General features: G+C 41.4%; 1 protein-coding gene across 2 annotated transcripts in view; it reads left to right on the top strand.

Moving 5' to 3' along the window:
* LOC139340977 (cGMP-dependent protein kinase 1) overlaps positions 1 to 25418 on the top strand; it is a 78864-nt gene that overhangs the window by 15012 nt on the left and 38434 nt on the right. For both annotated transcript variants that reach the window (XM_070977156.1, XM_070977154.1), the window contains exon 3: positions 11244 to 11357. In XM_070977156.1, coding sequence (XP_070833257.1) covers positions 11244 to 11357 — 114 coding nt within the window. The remainder of the gene's footprint in view (positions 1 to 11243; positions 11358 to 25418) is intronic.

The following is a 25418-nucleotide window of genomic DNA, read 5'->3' as shown; positions in this document are numbered from 1 at the left end:
AGATTTCTCGTTGCTAACTTTGCATTCATATTTGAAAATTCACTTAACAGTCGGTATCTTCCATCCTGTATGAGAATCAGGTGCATTCAAAGAAAAAAAAAAAGCCTTGCCGGGGGATGCAGGCATACGTGATATTGATTCTGAATTATGTATTTTCTTCTATTTGTTATCTTTTAGGGAGAACTAGCTTTCTGCCCTTACTATATATTTTATCAGTTTTACTAAGTGTGCAGGGAGGGCAGATGGAAAAGTGAGGAGAAAGAGTTGCAATCTGAGTCGACTCTAAACCCCAAGTGCTCGCAGTACATTGACAGTTCCTTTGACAGGCTACCCTGTTCAATGCAGCCATTGATGCACTGTAGAGCGTTTTATTCAGGCGAAGGTGTTCAGGGGATTTGAGAATACATCCAGGATTTGACATTTTCTCAACATAAATTGGATAGAGTCCCAATTATTTTATCTGACCTTGCGTTAGCCAAGGCAAACATAATATTCTGACAGAGCTCTCCAAGAAGACTTGAAGTTTGAAGTGAGGCATAAATGGCATCCTTTAATGTGTGAATGACAGAAAGGAACAATGCGCTGTTTTCAGGCTCACGCTGAACCGCTCCTCCAGTTATTTTCCTTTTCCTGCTGCTTTTACTGAGACAGACCTCTGAATAACAATGAATAGCAATGTTTACCCACTGTGGCTCAATACTTCTCTGTGCAAGGGGAGTGTCTGATGTTTTTTTTATGATATGGCACTCAAGATATTTAGCAAACATGATTGTGTGTGGCATCAAACACTGATCTGTTTGCATGTATCTCTAATCAAATATGAACAACATAGGGAAATGAGGGGCACAGGTGTCTGTTTACATATCATTTCATGGCATATTTTATCCTGTGATAATCCTCCTTAGCTTCGACTAGCACCTTATCACCTCTCTGTCACCTTGCTCTACCTTACAGGCTGACTTATTAAAACCTGACATGAAAGCTGATCTCCAGAGCTCAACGTTCACTGTCTTGTTTGTTTTTATCCTCATTAGGCGCGTTTGGTGTGAAGTCTATTTGTTCATCAGCAAAAATCAGCAAAAAACAATCGCCTGCCCAAAAGACCAACCAGTCTACCAGCTGATCAGTTTCCGAAAGAATCTGAAAGAGAGAAAATGAATGAATGTGTCTGGAATGATCTGCTCTCTATGCTATAGGCTGGAGCCCCTGTGTGCTCACTGGCCAATGAGGCAGGATAAAGGGAGATTGGCTCCTCGCTCATCTTGAGCAGAGTGTAGAGATGTAATCAACGGGGGGACCTGAGTGTGACTCAGTGTCAGAGGTATGAAAGGACACCATATGTAAAGCAAATTAGAAGTGGTATCATTATTACTGCTACTCAAAGCACCGCAGCCACTGCTGTTTATAAATTATCGGCTGATCTTTGTAATTATTATGATATATTCGCATATTAATAAGTTGATATGAAAATAGAAAACGCATCGGGCTCCAGGAACGTGAGTGCACAAACCCACTGCCCTGCATTGTTGCCTGGCAACTTAACTAATGCAGCTCAGCAAAGTAAAATGTTGAAGCTTACAGATTGGCCCCGGAGAATACAGCATGTAGCCAACATTCAGTACTAGAACTGCTGCCTGTTGTATTTCTCTGCGCTGTACAGCTGCCAATTCTCAGTTAATAATGAACCCTAACTTGCTGCTGAAGCTCACACTCACCACTGCCACTGAAAAGGGGTCATAGGGAACTCAATTTTAGCTATTTGGGACTAAAATCAAATGTATAATGAATGACTCTGTATGCGTGTGTATGTATGTACTCACTTATGTAACATGGCAATGCAGTGCCATTATTACCATGGGACCGAGTCACCTGAAGCTGGCCTTCTTCAAAGCTATCAGCTGTTATGATAACCCTGAAGAGGCTCCTGCTGGAGCCTCATTAGAGTTATGGAGCCGGTTTATTAAGGTGTCATCTGGGGAAAAGGTGAGGGGTCTGTAATTGGAATGACATTTAAACACTGTCCCTGTTATCTCACACACATACACACATGAGAAGCAACCGCCAGGATCAGGTGTTAGCCCTGTATTTGTCCACAAGTGCAGAGAAAGTACATTGACAAAGTTGCATGTTATTAAATGAAATATGTAATGATATTTTTGTCTGAAAGATATATATGAATTGACATGCACCTATAAGAAATAAGTACACCTAGAGTATGTACGTATGTGTGTGTGTGATTCCTTTCATTTGCTTGACTGACGGCACTGTTGATGCACCAGGCATGAAAAATTGATTACTGTGAAGGAGTCTGCAGAAAAATGTTTGTACATGCTCACAAATTGTGACTTGATTTCTCATTTAAAGCGGCATCGTAACGGTGAATGAACCAGATGCAAAGCATATATCGCCAGAGATGGATTTTTTTTAAATAACAGCAACAAAAAGAGATTCAGAGAAAGATGAGCAAAGAAGCACGGAAAGGAAGAAGTAGAGTTTATATACACTACAGCGAAGTCAGCCTATTGATTCTCAAGGAGGTGGGTAAACATCCACCTGCTCACCTATAATAGCCTAATGATGTGACACACATTTAGAAGAATATAACTTCAGCTAATGTTCCATTTATGTGCAAATGGAGTGTGTGTGTGTGTGTGTTGCAGACTAATAATCTCACCTGCGTTGAGTGGTGCACCATCTGCCCTGAACACTAAGTGAAATACTCTTTCTGGCAAGTGTCTTTTCTCATTTGCCCTTCCTACCTCCAAGTTGTTCCCTTTGTCACTTTCTCTTTGCCAGCACACACGCACGCACACACAGGTGTAAGTTATCGATTCAAAATGCTGAAACACGAGACCAGAGGCATGCACGCTTCCCTCCATTGCTCCTCCTCACATTTTGCTGACTTTGACCCCAATCTGTCCTTTTGTCACTATCTCTTCTCCACTCGCTCATCACTTCTTTCCGTCTACAGTCTCATTCCTTTGTTGCTCTTCACCCATCTGTCCATTTCATTATGCTTGTTTCTCTTTATATCCTCTGCCTTTCTTTCCCATTCAGCCCCTTTCAACGTCTTTTCTTCTTCTCTGATAAGTATGAGATGGCCTTTGTTTTTCTCCCCTGAACCCTAGTATAGGAATTGATCCCCACTTTTACTCCTCAGAGGCTGATGAATACACCTCAGAGCAAGAATTAATGAGTAATTTGTGAATGATCCCTGAGCCTTTATCCCCTTTGTGAGAGTTCTTCATCTGGAAAGAGGATGAAAGCAGTATGTGTGTGTGTGTGTGTGTGTGTGTGTGTGTGCTGGTGTATGTGAGACAGTAGTGGAGAGGAGGAGGAGGAGGAAGCAAAGGCAGACAGTGACAAAAAAGAGCTCACGAGCATCATATGAGCCCAATATTATGCAAATATTTCTTTGCTTTGACTTAGGCAGGTATAAACCATACTGTATTGTATGCCTGCTGCTGTGTATGTGTGTGTGTGTGTGTGTGTGTGTGTCAGGAGGTGGTGGCCATAGACTTGCAGAAATGCTGAGAGTCTGCTGTGACTGGATAAGCTCTGTGTTTGCCGAGGTTCAGACTTGAGGATACAAGATAGGGCGCGAGTAATCTGCTCTGCTACAGTGACGGACAAATCCCTGCCTTCACCCTTAAGACTAGCTCATGCACAGCACACACACACACACGTACTGTATATACATATGCGTGAAATAGCTGCAGAAATAAAGAAAATATAGCAGGCACAGGCTCCAAACAACTTTGTTATCTGAAGACAGTACGGCAGGGCCCAGTCTGGAAGGCTGATCAGTATTCTTGGCTTTTATTGGTACTTACATACTCGAATACATCGAGCTCAGAAAGGCCACTTTCATCAATCAATGCCACTGAAGTCAAGGTTCAAGATAAGATTTTCTTTTACGTTTTTCTTCTCTCACTGCAGACTTTTCATTGAGTTAAAATTCATCTCTTTGATCTCTTTTTGAACTTTGATTGCCTCCGCCAAATACTCTCAACCCCAGCATGGGAATTCTCACACTTTTTTGTTGGAGCAAAAGCACAAATCACTGACTTTGTGTGTGTGTAGAGTGGCGGTGAACACATACACAGATACGTATATGCATGTGTACATTAGGAGCACATCTTAATTATCTCAACTTTTCCACAACTCAGAAAAACAGCCTCGTTTCAAGCTTGATGACAGAGCATTTACTGACATTATCGAAGAAAAAATAGTGTTATAATAATGTTTTGAGCCCACAGTGACGATATAGAACATGGATGGCAATGTTGGTCTGTCGGTCGGTGCACCATTTGGTTTAGACTAAAACATCTTAGCAACTATTGGAAGGATTGCTATGACATTTGGTACAGACCCTCATGTCCCCCTCGGCATGAAGTATATTGACATTGGTGATCCTCCAACTTCCTGTAGCGCCATCAGTAGGTCAAACATGTCAATGCTAACACGCTAAAGATGCAGAGGTGACCAAAGATGGTCACCTAAAAACATCAGCATATTAGTATTTAGCTCAAAGCGGTGCCTAATTGCAGGCTTACGGAGCAGACACTAGCGTGGCTGTAGTCTTGCTGTGTATATGTGTACGTAAACACTGCGTGTTTATGTTTCTGTGTGTATTCGTGTCCCTGACACTCTCAATCTAAGTTTCCCTGTAAAGGCCTTCCTGTGGTGATACAGCAGGCTACTGAAATGAGAGCAGGCTGTGGCGATGAGAGAAACCCATTACTGTTGTACTTAAGTCGCCATATTAATCTGCATTCTGATTTTTAAGCTGTCTAATTAAGTCTGGCCTGCATAAAAGAAAAGCTAGAGTATGTGTGCATGGCATGGACGCTAACTGCTAATTACAATACTGTGATTTGGTCTGTGAATGCAAAATGAGCATTTTCACTGCCCCCTGCTCAGGCTATCAATCACCTTGTCAACACAGGAGCTGTAAGCTGAGTTTGATGCCAGTCGCAGGGATGAAACCAGGCATTATTATGTTTTAATGAAAACACAGACAGAAGAGGGATCTCAGACAAGGGATTATGGCTGTCGTGTCTCACCTCATGTGTCCGATTACTCCCAATGAATGAAAGTAATCTTCAGAGTGAGGCTGAAAGGCTCTAAAAGACAGACATATGGCACTACAGTATATTCTTGCCGAGTTCATGTCTCCAAGGCAAAATGATGTAAAAAGGATGAAACCAGCCGTCCTCCGTATCCAGTTGACAACACACAGTTTCGTCTCATGCTGCACTTGTGAAAAACTGCGGTGTAATTTTTCACTGTGCAGATAGCGGGGCGCTCTGTGTGAGCATGCCTCAGTTCAGCTGAAAAAGATCTGGAGTGCTCTCATCTCAAATGATGTGATGCTCGGCAGTGCTCACCTATAGCATCAGGTGTCCTTCCTCGTCTTTCTCCCCCGCTGTCCCTCTGTTTCTTTTCTCCTCTCTGTCGCTTTCTTCTTACATTTCTCACCTCACTTATCTCGCCCTCTCCCTGCTTTTTGCCTTTCCTTTTTTTTTTTTGTTCCTGTTATAAAAATGGCATACGTTGAAGAGGAGTGTTTGACGTCAGCTAGTTTGTACTTAGATTCAACCCTCGGAGCAGCGCGCACATACAAAACTACCTGTTCTTGTCGATTTAAAAGCAGCGGTAGCACCGGTGTTTCATGGAAAGACACCAAAACAAGAGTGAGCTTCCTCCACCTTCAGCTGGTGAGATTCCTGAAACTGCAGAGGGCTACGCAGACGACTCCACGGGTCTGTTGACAGTCAACAAGCATATGATGCAAACGTGCGGCTCTGTGAAACAAGGACGGAGGATGCAGGGCAAATGTCCAGCTGGCTGTATGTTCACAGGCAGATTCCAAAAAAATTTGGGACGCTGTGTAAAACACATCATTATCATTTACAATTAATGCAGCAATTGTAGCTAACTAAAATCAACTTTTATTGGATAATCAAATGTTGAAGCTGGTGTTGCTTTAAAACACTCAGCTTATTAGGTACACCTGGCTAAAACTAATGCAGTCTTATATAACAATCTGCAACAATTCATGCCTTCATAAAGGCTGTTCAGTTTTTAATTTTGGAGGCTGCAGTTTGTGGTGCTGTTGAACTGTGTTGCAATATACAGACAGGTGTTCCTATTACTTTGTCCTCCCCTTTTATATCAGTGAGGAGTTTGATTATCCAGTCAGGCCCAATAAACTATGACATTAGTGAGCTAAAATTGCTGCATTAACTGTGCTATACTGCTAACAACTCTCTGTACTTCAAGCTACAACAGGCTCTATTTAGCAACATCATGGTGTGATTGAAGTAAGTGGACAGCAGCCGCCTGTAGCGCCTGGTACAGGAGGACTGGATGTAGCTGTTAGGCGTGACGGCACAGTTGCACCCTGCTGCTGCCCATTCAAAACACAGAACACCGTTGTTGCCAGAAGGCAGGCGCAGAAAATAGCCACTCACTGGCTGAAAATATCTTAACATTTGCATTTCACAAGTCAACGACAACACGTTTCAGTCAAAGTCCGCTGTCTGCCCATCACCCTGCTGCTTGTATTATTGCAGCCCGCAGTGATACAAACAGGGACTCTCTGAAACAAGTCAGTGTTTGTCACTTCCACTGCTCTGAACTTACTGTGTTCCCGTTCTGAGTTCCTCCCTGATTAATAACAGTGCTTTTACTCTCTGCCTCTCTCCTCGGGTTTGTCCTTGCTGCTGACTTCAGCCCACACCTGGATTTTCTTACAGTCTAAGATTTATTTTGTTTTTAACCGGAGAGAAAAATAATGCATGACTTGCATCTGAATGCTGCTTCAGAGCAACTTAACGTTTTTGATTAATTTAATGAGGTCTGCTGTCAATTACCCAAACGCCTAGCCCTTATAATACCTTTTCATTGAACGTCAAGTAGAGCACCCCATTTATCTTGATCAGTATTTTATTTTTCATTTTCTGATGTCTGCGTTGATTCATGTGTCTCATTTTTCAGAACAGGGCAGCTATAAATGCTTGCTCTGCTGAAAGTGTCGGGTTTTTTTTTTTTGCAGAGGTCACATTGTGCTCTTTGAAAAACAACGTCAAAACAGAAATTACAGCTCAGAGCTATCAAACGCTATCATTTCAGGCCTTTCTCGGTCAAACTTTGAATGAACTGCAATTCACGAAATCTTTCAAACTTGTTTTTTTTTAAGAAATAAAGAGCATGGTGATTTTTAAACCCTGGGATTTTCTAAACCCATTTCAGTCCCTGTTGAATAGATCCAACACTCAGTTTCTCTCATGGCTTTTCCTCCACAAAAGCATTCAAAACTGCATTCAAACTGTCAGACGTGGATGTTTTTATCACACACATATTGATGCTGAGCTGTCCAATTCAGCATTGTACCACTTAAAACCTTCAGTGGTAACAACCCTGTTTTCTGGCCGTTGGGAGGATGAAACAAGGTTCTGCTTGATCTGGTATACAGTGCTCTAATGCATTGGGATAGGATGGAGTAATCTGACCCCTGAGCAGTGGCGGAAGAGCAAGGCCTGTCAGGATGGGATGGTGGTGGTTTGTTATTCTCAAGGGGATTTGAACTCCCCCACATCCTGTTTCTTGATGTCCTTTTTGTGCTGCTTGAAAAACATAAGAAAATGAAAGAAGAGGATAACGAATTAAACAGTATCTTGACCCTGAAACTGAGCTTTATTTATAGACACAGTCTAATGGCCTCAGTGTGAAAGACTCCACGTGGAAGTTAACAGATGTCCTTATCTCCAAGTTTATTGGGGGGGGGATAAAGAGCCTTGTGTCACATGCTGCTCACAGAGGCACATTTGAGTAGCCATTACAAAAAGGCTTTTCTCTTGGATCTAATGTGTTACTCGTAGCCATCAGGTTTTGTCTAAAGACAGATATCTTAATAGAAAATATCTGATATTTTGGTCAGATTTGTCACTCCTGTTCGAGGCTGAGCAGGGGAACATTCATGTTGCTTCTCATCTGTGAAGTCTCCAGCACCAGTGTGAGATAAAATCAACCCAAAGACAGCAGCTTTTTGATTTGGAACGCAGCCAGAATCACATTGGATCTTGAGCCAGAGGAAAGTCTGTCCTGATGCCCTGGAGCACATTGCTGAGTGCATTCAAATGATCAGTCATTAACACAGCTACACCACCTCAGGGGAGAAGACATGCTGTGACACACTGACAGTGAAAACACAGTTAACATTATTCATGCGGCATTTCATGGATTTTCAATTTTTCAGTTCTTCCTCGGATCACATTTTTAATTTGTCTTTAGACAAGAACAGTCGACAGCTGCTAAATGGCTCTACTTTGCTATCAGAGCGATGGCGCAATGAGACAATCTAATAGACATCTATTTGCCTGTTGTGTTGTCAGATTTGAATGGCACCTGCATATGAAAGGTGAATTTGGAGTGTGATAAAGCAGGACTAGAGACAAAAACAAGAAATGAGCTGGACCATCAGTGTGTGAATTGATTCATGTGAACTCTTGAATAACAAGTTTTCTTTCAAAAATACCATTTGTGGAATTCACATAATTGCATAACTAGATTACTTAATTTCCTAGCAGCTCCCTCACAGCCTGCAGTCAGTGACTTGTCCAAAACAAGCACTGTGCTCAGACTACTCACCTTTGTCGGGAATTAATAACAAGGCTATCCACAGGAAATTATAAGCTTTGTCCACAGTCAAGCAAAAAGGTTTTGTTACCTGATGTGTGGCTGTCTTTGTCCCCTCATGAACCCATCCACAAGGCACTGCAGTTATTAAAGCACAGACATAGCATTGGACTTAATGAAGCGCTGTGTTGTGTGTGCTTTTGAAAAGCACACGTCATATGGGCACATATTGAACCTATTTCTATCTGTACATTTAGAAATATGCAGAGTTTCTTCCAACTGGAAGTCCATGTTGCTACCCTTTTGATGATGGATCAAAGCCTCCCAACAACAGTAATGTGTTATCACAGGGCTCAATAGGCACCTCAAATGGGGTGCACTATTGATGATAGACACTTCCCCCCTTTCACTTAATGATCAACATGAACCTTTTCTACACCTGATTAGATAAAGGCAACAAAGACACAGAGCTGTCTTTGGTCCTCGCTTGCAGTCTCTGAACTGGAAAAATGAGCTGTTGCTAAATCATTGGCAATTTTTGTCTAAAGTATTCATCATCCATTCTCTCTTACCTATGACAGGCAGGTTTAACAGTTCATGAAACAGCTCAGGAGTTTTGAAAGATCATGTCAGCACCCCTCACAGTTCACTGATTAGCCTGGCACATACTTATTGTGCTCAATCGATTCTCAATGGCCATTCTCTCGACTTAAATCTTGCAGCGAATTGAACTCACTAATTATAGTGTTTATAGATTTTCAAAGGCTAGACTGGCACTACAAAAATGATTTCAGCTATACTCAATTCATGAAACGTTTTACAATTACTCTTGTAAACAAGCAGGGGTTCTGTCTTTCTGGGAGAAATTCACAAGAAGTCATTTATTAAAGCGACAAACACGAGCTTAATTGGGTGGAGAAGAAAAAAGTGGGAGGAATATAAGACACTACAAGAGTGCTTTCATATTTTTTCTATGTACCAAATTTCTGAAGAATAGTTATTGTCTAGCAGGTTCAGACTTCACAAGTCTCTGAAAGTCGGCGGGGATTATTTACCATTGTTACGTGTTTGCCAATCAATCTAAGAAAGCTCTTATGAATATTGAAGCGGATAATAATGAAAGAGCGCTGTTAAAAATGTGGAAACAGCTTTTTAAGGACGAGACATTTTAGTTAGCAGTTTCTTAATTTGATTGGAATAATGTAGAGACCATGACGGGAAGCTCTGACACAAAAAAGGCCATTAAACAGAGGCAGTGAAAACAACAGGGAAGTCGACACAGTGAGATGGTGACACACTTTAAGAGCTGAACGTTCTCTGTGTGCAGGGTGTCATGCTGGGCGTTAATAAATACTTCATTGTTCACCATGGTAAAAAACCAAGGTGCACTATAGTTCCAGTATGGTGGAAAAACTACAGCGTAGAGGAAAGAATTTGTCCTGAAACATGGTGAGTTTTTTGGAGGCATTTTGTCAAAAGCGTTCACGGCCTTCTCTAACAAGATAACATGTCAAACTGTTTCCTCTGCGGGTGACTCGCCGGCTTTTATCGCCTTTCCAAATTTCATCAGCAGTCTAGTGCCGACTTTAAATGTTTTCTTTGGGTTTTTGCTCTCAGTGAATCAGTTATGGTCTCACTGGAATGCTGGGTTTCCAGGAAAGCATGCATGCTTGATGAGGCTTGTCTTTACACGGTGGCAGCAGCCATCCCCCATTCACACAGGCAAAGAGCCTCTTCCAGTGTTAAAGAAGAGAAGTGGCTACTTGCTTTAAGATGAAATTACGCTTCTCTGGGCCGCATGTAAGCGAACGCACACAGGTGGTTCAGACACGGGGGGCATAACATAAAATAACGTAGCACTAGGAAGCAGTGTTACGTTTAGCAAACCACAGTCTAAAGACGTTTAACCAGACGTTGAAAGAAAACTTGCCGACAGGATGTTAGATCAACCAATCAGCTCGCTTCATGAGCAGATCTGCATTGTTGAGCGTTGTTTATTGCTTCTTAAGCATGGGTTTTGTTGGCAAAAACCTACTGTTATTGAAGTTAAAAGCAGCTGATTGTTCCTTAATCATTGCTCTTCATATGAAGGTAAAGCTTTTTCAACACAAAAATATGTTTACAGATCTGGATGGTCACTGTGTTATCATTCTTGGTGAATTCCTCAGTCCGGCTAACATATTTTCACATGCAGTATATTGATTTACACATCCTCACCTTAAAGGCATACCATGCTGTGTGAGTTATGGAGTGTTAAGCTTTAAGTATATTTTTCTCATGTTGCGACTGCTGCATTTAACAGGGCCACACACAGGCCTTGGTAGGAGGCCAGTAGCCCTTGGAAACTCCACATTGCAAAATAATCTTATTTTTTTTCCAGCCCAGTGAGTCAAGAGCACTCTGGTTGGGTGCCTCCAAAAATGAAGCAAAAGCCCTCAGACACCTATCATCCACTCCATTTCATCACTAAAACTTTGTTTGCTGCACATTTCAAATGCACTCGAGGACTTCCACACTTGGGTAATCAAGCAGGAAAATAAATGTGCCATTTGAATAGCATTATGCCTGATGGTGTACCTGTATATGTGTGCGTGTTTCAGACGGGAAGGTGGAGGTGACGAAGGAGAGCCTGAAGCTTTGCACCATGGGGCCAGGAAAGGTGTTTGGAGAGCTGGCTATTCTCTACAACTGCACCAGGACTGCCACTGTCAAGAGTGAGTCTCCACAGACACCTGGAAAAACATCCAAAGTGCTCACATGAGTGTGCATCGAATGTCCACATGTTTGCGCGCACACACACACACACACACACACACACACACACACACACACACACACACACACACACACACACACACACACACACACACACACACACACACACACACACACACACACACACACACACACTGAAATCTGTTCCCTTGTTGTGGAGGATTAGGGGTCTTTCTGCCCGTAAGATATCAGTCTTATGTCAACACAGAGAGAGGAATCACACCATCACCGTATGAATGGGGAACACAGCGGTCATGATGGCAAGCTACCCATCACCGCTCTGTGTTTCCACAACACTCCACTTAAGTGTCTTGCGAGACCCCCAGTGAAGCTGAATGTCAAGGTTCACTGCAGCTGCTCTTTCAGGTGTCAGAGCTCCAACCATGGAGGATGCACAGTGGGTGAGGAGGTGGTCTATCAGACTGCTGATTTGAATAGTCAGCCTAATAGAGTAAGGAGAGGAGACTGAGAAAGGACAGGACAGATGGTGTACTGTGCACATTTGAGACCTAGTGTGTTATAAGAGAGCGTGTCAGGATGAAAAATGTGTGTTTATGTGAGGCAGGAAATGGGAAATCACTGGAAATGTGCCTTCGGATGGAATAATAAATAGACAAAAGGTGAGATGAGCTCAGATCTGGTGGGTGAAAGTGTTTTTTGTGCTCATGAATGCAGTTGAAATTAAAATAAATGAATGTAGGCCAGTGTCTGAGTAAGTTCTCCAGACACTAAAGAACATACTCAATCATTATTCAGTAAAGTCACTATTGAACTGGTAAATAATTCCACACGCTTTGATTGGGTTGATTTTTCCCTGCTCCGGAAGAAAATCAATGTGTGATCCAGGTATGAATGAATGCATGAAGGGTGGGGGTCTCTCGGGCTCGCAGTCAAGGGCGAGGAGGCCTGAGTTGAAGTGTGGAGGAAACGGGTTTGATGAATGATGGCAGCAAGGTTGCACACCCCTCGCTCGCCCCTTTCATGTCCCGCGATCCTGTACCGCTGACCACACCACCCTGACGGAACTCCCAGCTCCCGTTGCTATGGCAACAAGTGCCCACGGGGAGATGAGCCAACTCTTATGGGATGAAATATTCCCCTTCCCACAGGCGACACAGTGTCTGTCGTCTTCTTTTGTATATTCTTTTGCCTGCCACCAGCCCATCGGCCTGTAATCCCTGTCACAATACTTTTTCATGAACGCCAGTGCTTCGCTGCTTAATAACAACTCCACATGGAACAAATGATGTAATTGTCTACATTGGCAGAAGTGTGTTTACAGCCTAACAGGGTCACTGGCGCTGCCTCTAAGAGTGGATGTCTTCGGTTTAATCTATGTCTCTACACAAGAATGTAGAGGAATTCAGCTGCTGCGTAGGACAGGCGAGGTGACAGCCTTCAGTGGAAATCATGCAGCTGCCCGATGAGTGTGCACGGAGGTTCAGCCTCCAATCAGCCAATTAAATTTGATGTGCGTGTGGAGCCCTGTAGGAGGATATATCCTCAGTGTAATTTCACTTTACATTGCATGGTCTCCTAACTCATATGCATGAGTAATTACATTTTGACAGAATTGAGCTGATGAACCTGCTTGTGTGGACTTAGAAGGGCTCTTCCATAAAGCTGTGTACAGTCACACCCCCTCCCTGTCATAGCAGACCACATCCTTTAACTGCAAAGGTAGCCCATGATATAATGACATTTTTGCTAACTGTGATAATGAAGAGATTATTAGAGTTTGCCACCGACTAAGAAAACTCACAGAGACAGTTACATGTGATGATTTGAAGATGGTGATTTGAACAGAGTCAGACCAATCAGGGACTCAAGGCCACCATGGAGTCTTTAGGTAGTTGACATAATGATGACATTTCCAGTGTTTCTTTGTTTCAAGAGCTGCAGCGCATTGTGCAACATTTCACATTTTACTTTACAATTAAACAGGCACAAGCGTTTAAAATTAAACTTGATTTCATTCATGAGATTTAATTAGTTCCAGTGAGAGGAAAATGAGCTTGAAATGTTGTAGCAGTGATATAATTTATCTCATTTATTTTAATTGCATTTCCTTTAAATTAGCGGCAACCATTTCCAAAGCTTACTGCAGAGTTTCCGATTTTTCATTGTGTCTTTCCTATTTTCCTCTCTTGGTTTCTGTTCATTTTAGAACATTGTGAAAATCACAGACTTGAAACTGGCTTGATTTCAGTAATTCATCAAAGTAAGCATTGTGTCTGCTGGTTTTCTGAATCAATCTTAAGTCTGTCAACCAACAAAGGAATAACATGGCTCTGACTGCAGTGAAAGCAGACATAACTTCACTTAATTTCCAGTTCTCTGCAAGTTGTTTGTCAGACCACTCTAGTTTGAACACAGAGCTGCCTGGAAAGAAGGAAAAACACATTTTGGACAATGGTTGGCAGTAATGGAATCAGCAGAATCTGTGATTTATCGTAAAATGTCTAAAATCTGCTAAATCAATGCTGTAATCTGTTACATTATAATAGCAATATACAAACAGAAAGCTATGTATTTCTTGCGAGAAATGGATTTGAATGGCAAACATTCATCCAGGTACACATTTTTATGCAGATGTACTGCAGGGATGAAGCAAAATTGCAATGACCAGTGGAATTTGTGGTAATTCTTGCATTTCTATGATTGCAAATTACTGGAGGGGCCGAAGAAGATGTCCGTCTCCCGTCGACCCCCCTTCTTTTCAGCCTTCAGGTGATTTCATGTGTGAGCTCTTGCTCTTACTCTCCCGTGAGAAATGTACTCATGTACTATAAGTTTGCTCTGACTTGACCATTTTGAGCAGCACTTACTCCCAGGCTGTGCAGTGCCCCCAACAAGCTCCGCCGATCAATAAGTTATGTTTAGTTCCAGGATACAGACACTTGAAGGTCCAGTTTTTTGAGTTTAGTGGTATCTAGCAGTGAGGTTGGAGATTGCAACCAACTGAAAACCTTTTGCCTCACCCTTCCCTTTGTAGGTAGATAGAGCTTGTTCTAAGATAACAAAAACTATTCTTATTTTCACTAATGAAACATGCTTCTTATTTTACTCCATTTCTGCCATGTTCTACAAGCATATCCCCCTAAATCTTTCACAGTGTAGAGTTATGGCCACATTTGGCTTCGGCTCTGCCAGTCTTGGCAAATGAGGTGGGATTTTACATGCAGTCTGAGAGAAAAATGCTGCCTGAGATGCAGCACAGAGAAGCCATCAAATCCATATCACATCATTTTCACATGACAACAATCTGGAAGATGCTGGTCGGAGAGAAGTAGGAGAAAAGAGTGGGTGTGAGAGACAGGAGAAAGAGGTGATAAATACAGGACAGCAGTGACAACAAAATGAGGGAGCCACCTCAAGGGAAGTGAGACAAAATTGGTATTTTTTTTTTTTTTTGACTGCAGACAGAAGAGGGGCAGTGGTCCTCTGCTAAAAATTTTTTTTATAGCATTAAAATGTCACAGTTTCATGAAGAACTGGTCTTGACGGCATAACAGGATGCAATTCAGCACGACGCAAGACAAAGAAGTCAACATCACTGCACCTCAAGCCAACAGCAGGACAGAGATCACTGAAAACAATCTTAGTGATTTGTGGCGATGTTGACTTCTTGAAAATGCCCACCGAAGCTGTGGGATCCAAGCATGCAGTTGCAAACTTCAGTTACTTGACTGAAGATCTGCAACTGTTTCATCTAAAGTGACTAATAAGTACTGGAGCCGTCAACGAATATTCTAAATTCGAATATATAATCACATTTTTCATTTGATTGTGAAAATAAATATATGGATGAATTGAATAAATGCATGACGGACAGGAGTCACAAAATCTGAGATCAATGTTTTTATTCCGGGAAAATCAGTTGAAGTACAACATATTTAAATCTTAGAAGAATAACTGGTCAGTGGAAAACGCTTTCAGTGGATGTATATTTACAGTGCACGAATGCCTGGAGGGGCTATATTGAAGCCTGTTTCATGGCTGCCGGGTGCAGCACTCTCTCTAAGTAATGTACCAGTTTCAACAACTGTTGTCTCCATTAGCTACTTGGACACAAAAACATGGGAAAATGGGGTCCATAATCAATAGTCAGTTATTGAAAATCTTCCCGGACACGTGGACCAGCACCAATGTTTTCTAATGGAAACGCTGCACATGACACTTTCATTGACTGTAAAAGAAATGAAGGTCAAGTTCAACATGTGAATAATTCAGCAGCACAGTATGTTTTTCGTTGCATTGGTTTACCCTCTTATGGACATAATGCTCAAAAATAGAAATTAAACTGTTCAAACCTATGTGGGTTTTTTTTAAAAGAAGGAATAGAGTGTCATTTTTGACCAGTTTTGACAGCTGTAACAAGCAGTTACTGGATCTAAATGTTAACCAATCACAAGCAGATGCTGTTAGCAGTCCTTATTAAATATTCTACAATGGAAATGTAGGCCTTTGACAAAAAAATATAATAATAATAATAATCATAATCATAATTTAAGGTCCACTGATTAGCTCTCAACCTCATCTCATGGTCTTTTTTATTAATTTATCAAACTACTGTCTCCAAGGTCTTTCATGGTCAAGTATAGACCTTTAGATTATAGACAATCAAATAAAAAAAAAAAACTGAAAACAAAATTATGGCTTGAACAAATATGATGGTACGCGCACACACACAAAAAAGCTGTTCAGTCATAGCCGACAATTACTGAACAGCTTTTTTTTTTTTTTATTCTAAATGAGCGTTGGGAATCCTGGTATTGTTTTGGACCAGTCCTGTCTGAGAGCGTGAGGTCACTGCCAGTCACTACTAACATAATCAGAGAGACTGATTATCTGTGTGCTCCATCTTAATTATAGTGGTCTCAGACATCCTTGCAGAAACTCAGCTGTGCCCTCAGCTGGGATCATATCTAATGCACATGCTTGAACGTGTGACTACATCACAATACTTTTTGATTCAAAGCAACATCCTAATTTATTTTGAGAGGCACTGGACCACATTAGAACATCTAAATCGAGAGATGGGGGTAACGTGTTTGAAAGGAAATCCTGTCTAGTTCTAGCCATTAAGTATACTGTTGGGGGGTTTGCCAGCAGCAGACACACAGGCTTGCAAAAACACACACACATTTCACACATGTATTCCTCACTATCTCTCACTCTCTCACACACATACAGAGAGAATTCGGTATAGTGCAGTCCGGTTTTTGACAAGCATTTATTTTCATGATGATCAATGTCCAACATGGATTGGCCATTTTGCACACTGGCACGTCTTGCCTTTCATGCTCAGATGCACATTTGAGAATTATGTTTCGGCTGTTTAAATGAGCGTGGGTCCGCTGGTATTGGAAAAAAAAAAAACAAGCATTAATACGAAAATGGTAGTATTAAATTGACTGGAAACTAAATGACTGGGGATTAAAGCTGTTGCATAGCAAATGTGTGTTTTCTCAGGGAAATGAGGGAAAAAGGAGACGATCACACTGATGTGCTGCTCAGAATGAAAAGCTTAATTTGTGGATTGTATTATTATCGTTGTTATCCTGTAGGTCACTCCATAAATTGAGTAAAGGTGATATTTTAGTTGTTTCTTTTTTGAGCATTATACAAGCTATCATTAGAATTATTGCACTCAGTACAGAAGTGCACTCCTCACTATTTCTGGATTCTGCTGTGGTTCCCACCAGGGGTATATGTACCTGAGCGGGTACCTTTGCAGGTTCCAGAGTACCTCAGCTAATCTGCATTCATGATTTACAAAAAAAAATCCACATTTGTGCTCAGAAAGAAAATGAACCCATGGATAGGATTAGAAATTGCTGTTTTACTGACCTTTACAACCAATGAAGTACCTGCTATGGTAGCACATCGATGTTGTGACACCATAACACCACATGGTGCAATTGAGAAGACGTGAAAAGTAGCTACCAAGTCAACATAGAGCTTGAAACAGGATAAATGGTTTCAACATCCAGCTTCTGTGACTCCAAGTGGAAGTAATGCAAACCTAACCAAAGCTCGTGAAAAATAGACCTAGCCTTACAGGATCACCATGCCTTTTATGAAAAACACATTATAACAAAATCCACTGTTAATTAATTTGTAGTGTTAACTAACATCCAGTTTAAAATAATAAATTTTTTAGAAGAACACAGTTGGTGACGGGTGGTGTCGATGATTATCTCATGCATAAATGTATTAGATGCATATTGATGCAAACCAGTCTATACATATACATTACAGACTACAGATATTCATCTCAAATTGACATTTCCTCTCTGCTAATGATCCCTATTATTTGACATTTACACTCTAACTCTCCCAGATAATGTGGACTTGAGATAAAAATGAGTCTTAATTAATATGATAGAAGATTTTCATTTCCTACGGATGGCAGCCATCCAGCCCATGACTGAGTCTGTCCTTAAAGATTAAGGGCTCTATTTTCATGAGGGTGCATGTTGGGTTGTGGGGTAATGGCACCATGCGCCATTGACTCATGAATATATAGCTCTAAAAGCCGAACTGCCAGAAGTTTAAGGCCTGTTTATCTGTCCGTGTGAATATTGTTTTTCCACGACAGGGAAGGTGAATTCGTCCTTAAACCCTTATAGACAGCACAGACATGCATAACTACATACTCAATGATGTATGCACACATGCTTGCATATTGATAGGTGCAGTTTCATCTTAATAGATGAAACATGGCAGCTAGCGGAGGCCCAATGCTTGTGCATCAGTATTCATACACACGCGTAAGTGACTAAAAACAGCACTTCGTATCATGGTATCACAGGGAGAAAATTAACGCACAGCAGCAGCATTGTTCTGCAGCCTTCTGAGAATGGCCCTTGTAGCAGAGCGATGGCTCAGCTGTGTGAAAACCCTTCCTTCCGCTGGGGATGAGCAAACGGTCGTCTGTCTAATCAGTCTGAGAGAAGAAAATGTACATGTGAGTGTGTGTCAATGTGTGAGCGTGCATGCAGTAGACTACGTCTGCTCAGTCTCAGGAATCTCTCTGTCCACAGTGAGCGAATCTTGTTTTGGCAAAAGGAGATAAGTTACAGGTTCGACTCTTTGGAGAACCAGGCACCAAGTTAAATATTATGTCCGGTGCGGAAGGTAGAGGATGGTGGCTATTGCAGGGGACTCTGTTTTTGGGTTGTCTATAAAACACGTTGTTGGTAAGACTGTTAGTGTGCCCTCAAAGTCTCTTGGACCCACTTTTGTGTGTGAACACATTTCTTGTCTCTTTCATAATCAGTCCCCTGATTGTTATTCTTGTGCCTGTGCTGTTACAGACTGCTTCATCTATGCATCACAAAGAAACACAGACTTCCTACAAAACATTCCCGTGGCTTTTTACTGCCGTTCATGCATGACTTGAACTGTGAGATCACCTCCAGCCTCTCTTTGACCCTGCAGCATCATTCCACAACATCGGCGCCTTCTCTGGGCCTCCCCTTACTCTCGGGCACTGCTCTTATGTTAGTGCAGAATACCAACCAACAGCTTTTTGCCTTGCAAGCAGAGAAAAACAACAGCATTTTACACAATTTGTTTTCAGTGTGATTAAAATGCAGCAGTGCGGGACTTGAAAACCACCCTCCAAACAAACCCCATTACTTCTTTCTTTTTGAGAACCAGAGTAAGCTTTTTCAATTTGCACTTCAAATATGGTGAGGTCTCATAAATTCAGCGGAATGTAATGTAGTAAATATGTTGTAGCAAGTGTTTGCTCTGTCTTACATTAATCCTAATAATTAGCAACTGCTAAAAGCTAATTACCCACATTTAGCATCAAAACAAACAGCATGATCTTGCTGATGACATAATACAAGCATAAGCATTAGTTTGCAGACACACGTAGCAGCAGCTAGCTCCTGTGTTATTCATGTTTCCAAAGAACATTTATAAGCTGGGTATACTGGGTAAATGCTAATCCATTCTCTTTAGCCAGCTGGACAGGTTCTGATACAGCACGCCACCATGGTCTGTGCTGTCTGAGGGGCCGCCTCATTCTAGCTACCTGTATGTTTGACTAACCAGCTAAGGTATTCAGTGTCAGCTCACAGATAAAGATAAAAGAAATAAGTGACAGTACAGGCATAGAAGACTGTTGCTGCTTTCCATTAAATCATTGATATAAGGTTGAAAAACAATGGAATATTCCATTAAATTTAACAATATACAACAAAAGAGCTATTTCACAGTAATTCATGAGGATATGTAAGGAATTTATAACTTGACATTTGCAGGTCATCTTAATATCTAAGTAATTTCACACGTTCCACAGTACTTGGATGTGAGAAGTGAGAGAGAAGCCGCACTTGCTGAACCGAGAACACGTTGTAGTATTGCGCAAATATACGTATGACCTCAGAAAGTAGATTTAAGTATTAGGAGTATATAGCATGTACCATAGAGATCTACTACATCTATTAAGAGAAACAACAGATTACAGTCATTATTGTGAACCAGGGGAGTGGAGATAAGGGCTCCTAGAGTCAGGAAAGCTAGAGTGTGCACTCTTAACATGCAACACAACTGTGTCTTTTTCAAATCACAGGCTGTTCACAATGATTATATGCCAGATTGACGGGGTAACCATACAAGTGCAAAATATAAACATGCAAATGGAAAAAAAATGAGAGAGATGGCAAATGGACTGTACAGTATATCAGTATATATTCAGTCAAGCAATTAGACAAGCAGAGAAAAGGAGATGACACAAATATGTGAAATTGCCGCAATGGGAATTACTGATTGGACTTAAAACGAATGAAAAAATAAAGCTCACAAATTGGCATCACATTGTCTGTGACTGACATGTCCATAGTGGTGGTCAGATATTTAGTAGTGCTGTCAGGCGATTAAAAAAATTGATCTAATTAATTACAGGATTTGTAATTAATTAATCTAATTAATCGCATTTTAATCTCATATCTGCTAAAGGTCCCCAAATGAAGAATTTGAATTCTAGGACATTACAATTCACTGACATTCACATTACAGCTGGTGAATTCTTTTCATCACTGTAGTTCTCGACGGTAGCTGGAAATTAGGGTCAGATGACGCTATCTGAAACGCCTCTTTTAGGCCCTCGTCTTCCACGATTGAAATCGGCCTGCAATCAGCAGCAACCCACTTTGCGATTGAGTTTGTCAGTTTTTCCGTCGTGGCTTTGCTCATTCGTTTTCCTAACTCAGCAAGTGTGGGTTGGCGGAGTGAGCTCACGGTAGCACTAGCGGCACTAGCAGCAACTACATGTTTACATGTAGCGTGTAAATGATAATTCAGGCTGGAGCTGCTACGGTGATAGGAAAATTCTTTTTTACGGAAGGTACAAATCACTGCGTTCTTGTTAATAGTCCCGTCTTTGTTCTTTTTATAAATAAACTTGCCGTTCAAAGGTCTAAGTAGGCTTGCCTCGCTCTCCGGTGTCGCATCCCTGTCTGTTGTCACCCTGCTTTTGACTAGTGGCGCAGGTAGGATGCAACCTGCCACTGCAGCCTACGGGTCACTCAAAGGGCCAAATTTAAAATGCTTGCGCATTGACTTGCGACTCATGATTAATTGCGTTAATTTTTATAGCGCGTTAATTTGCAGCGTAATTAATTAATCTAATTAATGCGTTAAACTGACAGCCCTAATATTTAGTTTTAAAAGTTAGCACTCTTCCCTTTGCAGAGGTTCAGGAGACCTACAGTACACCACCAGGAGATAAAGGATTTCACTGGATAACCGAATAAAATGCAAAAACAGGTGCAGAGAGAAGAAGGCAGAAAGAATGGCTTTGGTAGATACAATTCCAGTGGGACAATGTGGGGAAAAAAATTTCTCTGTTTCCAATGCTGCCATGGCAACACTGTTTCCAGAGTGCAGAAAGAAATGCGGTGGTAAAATGGTGATGGCGGCAGGGTAGCCCTCACCCAGCCATTTGAAGTTACAGTTGTGTGCTGGTCGCTGTGTGCATTTTTGTCTGATGTCTGTCTACTCCTTCACAGTGTGGCTTATTTTAGTTGGATGGAGGCATCTGAATGTTTATGTACTTTTGTGTGGACATGTATGTGTTAAAGGTCCCAGTGAGTGTGTGTTTGGACTGAGGGCCCCTGCTGCTGTTGTTGTCCTGATTCTCAGTTGGAGCGCAGGTGTGAGCCCAGAGCTAGATGCTCCTCTGGGGTCTAGATGGCTTGAAAGGTTAAAGTACCCAGAGAGGCAGCCTCAGACAGCAGCAATATACAGTCAGTCAGTAAGAAAACAGCCCTGCAGGTGTAGCTTGAAGCAACTGCTTTCCTTTGACATGGTTTATGCTAATAGTCTCATGTGACAATATGGACAGGCCAATGATATGAACGTGGATGTGGCTCTGGGGGAATGTCAGGCAAGTAAGGATAAAGCTCTCTGCCTTTGCATTATCCAGGGTTCATTTGCATTGCACTCCTCTCAGCAGTACTTTGAATCAGGTACAACTTGTCTGGAATCTGAAATCCGCTTACACGTATGTATGATATCAGCCCAATAACAGCCCAACCTGACAGACGCTTTGGCAACAGAAAGTGATTCTTTTATCCACCTCATGTCAGCTTTTTTTTTTTTTGCCTTCCATGATGTGTTTTGTGACATTCACCAATAGGAGCACCGAGCGCTCCTCCACACTCACCTCTAAACGGGCTTTCCTGACAAACAGTATCACACAGAGGTCAGACGCCATTATTTGTTTACATTCTCGTTCCCATAAGTCTGCTCCTTATCGATGACATCAGCTCGAGACAGACAGCAAATGATGATTGGTCAGACGCCGATGTGTAGTCTGTCTCTGGACCAAGAGACGGCAAGAATTGACTCTAATGTGGCTCTATAATTGCCTAATCTGACACAGTGACACAGCTTCTTAACAGAGAAAAATATTGCGTAATCTGAATGTGACATTAGTCACTTCATGAGTCTGGTTGCTTGAATAAGGATCTCATCTTAAAAAATGTAAATGCACCCAAGAAGAACTCAAGATAGACTGAAATTTGCTTTCTCTGCATTTCGATGTATTCTGTCCAGCTGTTTGGAAGGTGTAAATGCATCTTTATCTGGATACAAGTCATTTGAAATAGCTAGTTTAAATGTGGTGTTCGATACCAAAAGTGATGACTGGACGAAGCTAATTCCCCACAGAACAAATTAGAGTGTGTATGACTCATGTCCTTGGTAATTTTATGGTCTTATTGATTTTATGAACTTGTTGATCTGTCCATGGAAAAGGGAGCAAGCATTCTCTTACACGTTGTAGAAAATGTAGCCTTGAGAATCAGATTTGATGAGTGTGGAAGAAAATGCTTTTTGCAGATTTAAACATGTAATTTTGTTTGATTATCCCAGTGCAAAGATCTGATAGGTGTGGTCCAGCAGTCTAGGACGCATACCATGTAGGTATTTGCAGCCAAATTGTTAGATTAACTAATGCTGAGCCAATCTGGGCGAGAAGGTGGGGCTGACCTTTCATTCAAAATGGCCTGATTGTTCTTTCTTAACTGGATGGGGAAAAATACAAACAGCAGGTCACAGTGTATGGCTGGCATTGAGTGCAAGCACAGGCTAAGAAGAAGACAGTGCTTCATATATATATATATATACACACACACACACACACACACCCACACACACCCACACACACACACACACACACACACACACACACACACACACACACACACACACACACACACACACACACACACACACACACACACACACACACACACACACACACGGTAACTGGTTATACTTGCTCAAGCAGCCTGCAATTGCAAGGCAGTGAAGAGGCCCTGATGTTTGAGCCATAGAAATAGAATTCAAGTAACTGACTGATGAGCAAATAAATTTCTATTTTCTGGCCTTCATCCTCTCAAAACAAGGCTTAATTTCATCCCCCATGACAAGTGGATGGTAGCGAATAAACTGGCCGATCTGAATCTGAATCTGAAAGGCCAATATAATAACGAATGTTTGGAGAAGGGAAATTTAATCAATTAATTATTGGGTGAGGATCAAATAATTGCAAGCTTTGCTCTTATGTTAAGCATAAACATTTTGCGACTTAAGATAATGACCCAACAAGGGCATTTAATTTAGAGGGTGGCTAAAAGATACCTGTCAATATTTGCTTGGTCACAGATCTGACAAATTATCGGTTGTATCAGTATCAGTTATACTGTTATGGATCTGTGATAAAATTAACACCTGCCAAGCACCAAATGCAGGTAGATTGTCCGTTTGGCGAGTAAATATAATAAATAATAAATATATATATAGATTTTTTTATTTTTTTTTACACTGAACAGAGAAAGGCATTTATTATCTCTGGGCAACTCACTGGTTTGATAAAAGTGTGCATGCTTATGCATTTCTTCCTCCTGTGACAGTTTCTCCATGGCTTTCAGAGAAACAGAGCTGAATGTAGGACTCCTGCAGAGTAAAGAGGCCACTTGTCAGAGTGGCACACACACACACACACACACACACACACACACACACACACACACACACACACACACACACACACACACACACACACACACACACACACACACACACACACACACACATGCGATGATGAATATGCGTACACATGCTGCCACGCAGTCACTCACTCACACAGGAACATATACTCATTGTGTTCTGGCAAAGCAGAATCGAAGCTATCACTCTGATGTTTTTGCCTCAGCGGGTTGCAAAACATCAGCCTTGACTGACAGAAATTCAACGATGACACAAGTTATGTCTTCTTGTAAAAACTCATATCTTTGTAGTAATTTTAGTGTAGACACTATGGTTGACTCATTCGGGAGGATATTATCTCGCCATATTACATGACTAAATCTGGCTGACAACGTGGGACATGTGGTTTTACAGGATATTTGACTTATAGTAATCCACAGAATCAGCCATATAGAGAAATGTGCCACCTGATACAACCTGGACTCAGGGCCTAAAAATAACCTACTTGCTGATGAATTGGAAACACACTTCATTTCCTCCATTTGATTTTCTACAGCCGGGCACAGCAAAATTTATCAGGTTATTCAAACTGATTTCCTCTGTGGCAAATAGTTTCTGGTTCATTGTCTGTAATGATGAGGACAACAAACAATTAAAATTTATCTCACAAACCGATGGGAAAGCAATTTATGCTGAAAAGGTAATTTTTTATGATGCGGGCAGTGGATAGCTAAGATGCTTCCCTTGCTCCTTTGAAGCAGAAGCAGTTGTCTGTCCCATTGACGTCACCAGCTCAAGTAGCTGGTGCATCATGACACCATGAAATGAAATCTTTGTAGAAAAGTAGGGATAGAGATCCCTTTTAATGAAAACTGTTTTGAACCAAAGGCAGGGGCCTGTTAGAAATGGACTGGGGTGATTAAAGGCTTTTGAAAAGAACAATGCGTTTAACAGAGTTTGCTCTATTTTTCTTTGACATAACACGCTGCTCTTTCATTCTTATTCATTTCTTCATTCTCTTGTCAACCAATTAACTCCTCCTCAAAGAGAAATGTCACTTTTCTCTTTGGCCTAACACCTGATGTCTATCAGTACTACTCATGCCCATTAATTATGACTCATGAGATTGGATTCCTCTTATCCAACTGTATTGTAAAATGCATAACCATGGCTGTTCAGTGCTGCCCGAATGCCCCCTTTCCTTTGTATATTTGTCTGCAAATGTGGAGTTTAGTCCTAAATAAATGCTGTTTTTGCAAAGGTGTGAAGCAAAGACATCCCCCTACTCTTTCCACCATCTACTTTGTTCAACTCATATTCATACTCACATGAACTTAAAGGGACAACAGTTTTTAAAATAGCGCCAGCTAATGGAAAATGATTGTCACCCATCATGACTGACCGTCCACAAAGAGAGCACATCTAGGAAAGCAATGAGAGAGTATGAGGAGGCCCACAGAGCCAACTTTAGATGGACACTCTCCTTT

The sequence above is a fragment of the Chaetodon trifascialis genome, chromosome 13 (assembly GCF_039877785.1).
Source record: "Chaetodon trifascialis isolate fChaTrf1 chromosome 13, fChaTrf1.hap1, whole genome shotgun sequence".
Taxonomy (NCBI): Eukaryota; Metazoa; Chordata; class Actinopteri; order Chaetodontiformes; family Chaetodontidae; genus Chaetodon; species Chaetodon trifascialis.
The sequence above is the reverse complement of the archived record's forward strand: the minus strand, read 5'-3'. Positions and strand labels throughout refer to the sequence as shown.